The sequence below is a fragment of the Pygoscelis adeliae genome, unplaced genomic scaffold (assembly GCF_000699105.1).
Source record: "Pygoscelis adeliae isolate BGI_AS28 unplaced genomic scaffold, ASM69910v1 Scaffold384, whole genome shotgun sequence".
NCBI classification, from domain to species: domain Eukaryota; kingdom Metazoa; phylum Chordata; class Aves; order Sphenisciformes; family Spheniscidae; genus Pygoscelis; species Pygoscelis adeliae.
Window position 1 is genome coordinate 480,010 of NW_008824548.1, and position 6,304 is coordinate 486,313.

The 6,304-nt window shown below is 47.1% G+C and overlaps 1 protein-coding gene across 1 annotated transcript in view; it reads left to right on the top strand.

Annotated features, from left to right (window-relative positions):
- Positions 1-6,304, top strand: part of LOC103915127 (alpha-2-macroglobulin-like protein 1) — a gene marked incomplete at its 3' end in the record, with an annotated part of 21,882 nt that overhangs the window by 5,078 nt on the left and 10,500 nt on the right. Inside the window, exons 6-13 of the mRNA XM_009321886.1 lie at positions 302-461; positions 910-994; positions 2,359-2,470; positions 3,492-3,606; positions 4,012-4,121; positions 4,616-4,783; positions 5,021-5,251; positions 5,932-5,995. Coding sequence (XP_009320161.1) covers positions 302-461; positions 910-994; positions 2,359-2,470; positions 3,492-3,606; positions 4,012-4,121; positions 4,616-4,783; positions 5,021-5,251; positions 5,932-5,995 — 1,045 coding nt within the window. The remainder of the gene's footprint in view (positions 1-301; positions 462-909; positions 995-2,358; positions 2,471-3,491; positions 3,607-4,011; positions 4,122-4,615; positions 4,784-5,020; positions 5,252-5,931; positions 5,996-6,304) is intronic.

Genomic DNA, 6,304 nt, shown 5'->3' on the forward strand with positions numbered 1-6,304 from the left:
AGCCAGGCTTTAGCTAACTCTTACAGTTCATCTTTACGTAAGACTGGAGAGTCTAAATGTCAGGACCTTTCGTACCTTCTTTTTCAATGGCAGTACAGAGTAGAGTAACCCTGGGTGGGTTGGGTTCACCTCTGTTGGTGCTCCAGCACTCAGGTCACTTCAGCACCATCTGGGAAAAAAACAGCAGGAACCTGTGAAAGCCCCTGAAATCTCTGAAACACCTTTGAATCCAGTGGGCTCTGGGCAGAGAATAGTGGGTGTTGCTGACGGCTGCCTCTTCTTTAATTCCCTCGGACTGCAGGACCCAAACCAAAACCGCATTGGCCAGTGGCTGGATGTGAGACCAAAACAGGGCATTGCAGATCTCTCTTTCCAGTTAGCTGCCGAACTCTCTCTGGGGACTTACACCATCAATGTGGTGAACCCAAAAGTGTCCAGTACCTTTAAGGTGGAGGAACACGGTAAGATGGAGTATGGAGAGCAAAGAATGGAATGGAAAAAGTTGCTTGCTTCTGTCTGTGTAACAATATATAGCCAAAGATTGTAAACTAAGATTTACTGTCTGAGAGCTAGGATTAAACACAAGTCTATAGAGTATAGAGTAGGCAATATCAGAAATGAACACAAGGGAGATTGTGCTGGAGATTCCTGAAGAAGGTATCTGCTAACAACTAGGCTGGCACAGAGTGAGAATACACTAAAGACCTCTGCGAGACTGTTCATATGTTGGGGGAAAAAAGGGGGATTCTTTCTTTGGTTTCCCTGTTTTTAATTAGTCCTTGCTTTTACCTCATGAACCTGTTCCTTCATGGGACTCCAGCCTTACATGAACACTCTCTTCCCTTTTGTGATCCCATGTCTAGGTATTCTGTTGCCTTTGATGGAGTAACTCTGTGGTTTTTGTTCCAGTGTTGCAAAAGTTTGATGTTTTCTTTGAGGGACCAGCTCAGATTTATCCTTCAGATAAAATTTTCCCACTGCGTGTGTGTGGCAGGTAAGGAGGATGTTCAGGGGAAAGAAAAGAGCTCATCAAAACTGTGTCTCTCCTTCTGTATGTCTCCTATCTCTTGAACCCATCAAGGAGAAGTGGCTCAAGAAGGCCCAAACACAGTTGTTCCTTTCAAAGAATCCCAAATAGTGCAAGAGTCAAACTGATGTGTTCTTCCTTGGGGACGAGGTGTACAAACCACACTTGGGAGAGACCATCCAGCTAGAGGGAGACTTGTCCTAGGGAAGTGACACCTTGCTCTGGAAGCTGTGTGTGTCCAGCCTTGAAAGGCCTTATGTGGGGAAAAATGGATATCTGACATGGGACTGATCTGCTGAGGTAAAGGAGCAGGAACTGGCGTTTCTTCAGAAGATTATGCTGTTCCTTGTCACTTACATGCTGCAGAACTTATTACCTTCTTAGAAGCAGCAGGTGGGTTTCTCTAGTTATGTAGTCATTAGCAAAAACAGAACAGATGAGGGTGTGAAGGAAGGCATGACCTCAGATGGTATAAGGACAAAGGAGGAAGGAGAATGATCTGGAAAGCACTTCGTAGACATATAAAGGGGGTGAGCTCATTTGTATTTGAGGCTGGGTTGTCTGGAGACTTGTGGTGTCTCTTTGCTGCTGGTCCGACATAATTTCTCATTGATTGGGACATTTAAAATTAGACCATATGAAGCTCTAGTAGAAAACAGTACAGCACTCTGCATCCCCAGGATGGTCATAGATGTCTTCCTGTTACTGATACTGTCAGGAGCATTGCTCCAAAAGGACAGCCGGAGAGGAGTCAAAGCAGGGAAAGGCAGCAAGGCAGGCAGGGGAAATGTCTGCACTGCCAAGGGCACACTTCTGCTATACCTTGCAAAAAACAGCAGAGCAGGTCTGATGGTGGAAACAAGAGTCCAGATCATGAGATAAGTGCATAGTGAGGCAGGTCTGAGGTCACTCTCTAGCTCTATTACTGCCATACCATGCACTTGCTGTTGCTGTCTGCAGGGACACAGGTTTCTGCTGCTTTCACACCTGAGCTAATATCTCCACTGGGTGCTGCTCCACGCTGCGTGGACACATCAGCTCAGGTCAGCTCTCTGTGTCTGCCTGCAATTCCAAGACAGCAAGCACCCAGAAGTGGGAGAGTTTCGGAGGGCGTGGGTCCTTCCCTGTCTGTGCTTTGTTTCCGCCTCTGTTGGACGCAGGACTGTGCTATTGCACTCCCCCAGTACACAATGTGTTATATTTTCATTTATGCCTGCCTGCTTACCAGCTGCATTAAGACCTTCATCAGGAAGGCCACCTGTGTGGAGCAGTGTGCTCAGCAAAACACACAGTGCCTCTGCTCGGCAGCTCCTCTGGTGTTCTCCCTGCAGGTACAGCTATGGGAAAGCAGTGCAAGGGACCATGCGGGTGACTTTGTGCCAGAAGGCAAGGAGGCGTCCTCAAAATGCCAGCAAGGACATCTGTAGGGAATACAGTGGTCCGGTGAGTAAAATCCTGGAAGATGCATGGGTAGTGAAGGAGCACCACACAGGACAAAGTGTCAAGGGCTGAGTGAACAGAATGAACTGTTATGTAGGGAAGGTTTGCCAACCTCTGTAATGTATATATAGACTAATAAATAATTGTTTTTATTCAGTTAATGCAATTATTGTTGCCCAGACCAACTGAGAAGCCTTTACCCCCAGAATTTCTTCTTTGTAACTTTGCTTATTAATGATAGGGACTAGAAAAGAGGAATTTCGCAGAAAGATTGAGAGTTCTGTTCTTTTCTGGAATGAAGCGTAACTTGCCAGAAATTGATGCAGTGTAAGAAACAATTAGTAGAACTTTCTCAGGTGCAAAATTACCATGTTAGGGTGAAACTATCCTGGAGCTGCACAAGGACACTAATGTGTGGTGGAGACATGGTTAATTCCATAGCCAAATCACACAGTAGCTTTTATACTTTATTTTCTCTTTTTAGATATTTATACATTGCATATTTTTATATTTTCCTTATTACATCTTTCCATTCCTAACGAAGTATTTCATAGTTGGGCTCTTCCCTTGTACATATATGGTTGAAAACTTTTCATGCTTTATGATTTGTCATTATGACTTGTTACAGTAGTTGTAATCTTCCAGCTCTGGAAATGATTCGTTACTTTGAATTTTCATTTGATTCTGCAGTTCTTCTAGCTAGATCTATTAAAATACTCATATATTTGCTCTGTGATCCAGTTAGTAGAGTCTTCAGTTTTCTACTAAAGCTGGAAAGTTGCCAACATTGTAACTTTGATAAAAGTGTGATGCGTGTTTTGTTTTATATTTCTACAATATGAATTACACATATTCATGCATATAAAATGGAAAATACAGAATTTAAAATGTGAGCCACATCTATCTATATATGAGTCTGCGTTATTACTTGTTGCAGTCAACAGTTATGACAGAATGACTTAATACCTTGTACTTCTGACTCCTTCCCTTCTCCCCAAATAATATCTACCACTTCCTATTGCAGACTATGAGCAAGGGGTGCTTCACCCCTTCTGTAAGCACGTCAGTCTTCAACCTGGCTCCCAGCGAGGAAGACGGCAAGTTCTATGCAGAAGCCTCTCTCCTGGAGATGGGCACAGGTACCCAGGGGCTCAGCAGAGAAGGTGCAAGGGTGAGAGGGACCACTCTGGGGGTGTGAGGATCAGACTGGGCACACGTCCCCCTCTCTTCCACCTGGTGCTGGGACCATCACAGGACTCGGAGAGCGGTCCTGCCTGAGGAACTTGCTGTGTCCATGGGGAGCTACTCTGCCAGCAGCAGATGGATGAGGTGTAGCTGGGAGCGTGGTCCGTGAGGCCACAAAGGGTCTTGGAGACATCTTAGCTAAAGAAGGAGCTGCCAAACCTTGAAGGGTGCTGGTGTCAGGAAGGAAGTTTGAGACACTCTGCTTAGAGGGGCTGGGAATAAAAATGTGAGATTAAACTCGGGTGTGGTAGTCACCTCCGATACTGATCTTGCTTATCTTGCATTCTGTGTTCCAACAGGGGTGCAGATCAACACCTCCAGCCAAATCCTCATCTCCAGGACAGCTGCAAGGGCAGTGTTTGAGACACCAAATGCATATTACATCCCTGGAGTACCCTACAAGGGGAAGGTGATTTTTTCCCTTGCTTCTTCCCTCCCCATCATTTGCCAAGGCATTTAGTGTCTAGTGCATTTTGCTGACCCAAAGCATTTTCTGTTCCTCAGAGTACTTTACCTTGCAGTGTGTCACATTACTTGACACTGCAGCTCCAGTTTCTGCATTTCAGATTCCCTGATGTGTTTACACCTCCAGCTTCTGCTGAGAGAGATGAGTGATGTCTCAGCAGGGATGCTGGGATGCAAGGATGTCTCAGCTGTTGGCTAGGAGATGAGCTCCTCATGCTCTAGCCACACACACCTTTTGGAGCGGACAGGTTTTAATCACTCTCAGCTGAGCTTTAGAGATGAGGGAGTTTTATAGGTCTCCTGTCTTCTTGGGGCCAGACTGAAGTTAAGGCCACCTACACAGGACGTTCTATGTTTGTCAGAGGGAGGAGGGTTTGGGGTATGTCACTGGAAGAAATACTTGACTTTGACTTTTCTGCCTCACCCTGTTGTCACCAGATTAAGCTTCAGGATCACTATGGAAATGGTATGAAAAACAGAAAAGTTTATCTTGTGATAAAGTTCATGAGGCGTCGGTTTATCAAAACATACATCACAGATGGCAGTGGAATAGCATCCTTCAACCTGGACACAACTGCCTGGAACAGCTCATCAGTCTCTTTGGAGGTAAATCCCACCTCTGCATACAGGAAAGTGAGAATCCTTGAGCTCTACCAGTGCTCTCCACTCCTGCCCTGCAGCCCCCCTGCCAGCTCAGGCCTGGGCTCCCCACACAGCTCTGCCTGTGCAGAGCCAGCAGGAAAGCACCAAGCAACAGCCTTTCCCAAGCCAAGCTGATGATATCCTAACAAAGCACTGAAGCATGAAACTCTTGATTTCTGTGTGTCTCTGGTCTCCTCTCAGGGAAGGTTCACATTGGAGGATCTCACGCACACACTTCGAAAAACTGACGTCAGTTACACAAACGCTTACCATCACCTGCAGCCCTTCCATGTCACAACCAAGAGTTTCCTGGACATACACCCGCTCACAGAAACACTGCCTTGTGGGCTGAAGCAGAATGTCCAGGTGACCTTCACGCTCAGTCGGGACGATCTGGGAGAAGACACCAGCCGTATAGGTTTTGCATATTATGTGAGTAAGGGTAGTAGAGAACCTGGGGGAAAGGCTGCACTGATGGGACCAGACCCCACTGAAATGCTGAGGGTGTAATTTAGATCATCCCTGGAGCGATGACAGGAAAAACTTGTTCTTGGAGAACTGGGTGAACACTACATGCAGTAGAGCTCAGCCTGGCCACAGTGTGATCCTGGTATCAGGGCCCCAGTCACCTCCATGGATGGGAGGAGGCTTCTACCTTTGCAGCCCATCGCCTCCTTAGCCTCTGCCAAGGCTGCAGCGGGAAGTGTCTTGTGCAGAGTCTGCTGTCAAACTCTTCCCCTTTAAAACTGGATGGGGGATCACTTTTTCACTCTGGTTATCAAACAGCTGCTCAGTGGAAATGGCTTTTGGTCTGGTCTGGAGACCTGCCTACTAGAGGGCAAATACCTTAGCTCACTTATCTCACTTATCTCCAGTGAACCCACTACCCATCCATTGTCCTAACTGGGCAGAGCAGACCAGAATCTCACATGTTAAAGCTTCTCCTCCCACACTGTGGTGTCTGCAAATCTGCTGGACCCGAGGTGTGGGGTTGGACTGGACCCACAGTTTATTTCTGAGGTTGCTTAGGAGAGCAAGATGCACATGGGTGAGTGTGACTGCGCTCCGGTGGCAAACAGCAGTCTGCTCATCCCGTGTCCCTCCTCCCACAGGTCACTGGGAAGGCTGGAATTGTTGTCAGGGGCCAGAGGAGTGTCCAGGTTGGGAAGCTGAACAGTAAGTCTGCGGCAGCTGGACAACAGGAAACAGTTGCGCCCAGTGGGTTTCTAGGTTGGACAGCGATAGCTGCCAGAGTTTCTCCCAAATTCCCTGTATATATAGGTCCTGGGCAGCCAGTGAACAGGACAGAGGGAGGCTGAGGAAACAATTGTGTCAGCTGGAAGAGGCTGAAGAGACAGAACAAGGAAAACAATGATGGGAAGAGAGACTGGGAGGACCTGTGGGAAGATGGAGTACATGGGATCAGAGAATGGAGGGAGAGGGCAGACAGAGCAGCAGCAGGGATTGGTTTGACATGCTGGGGTT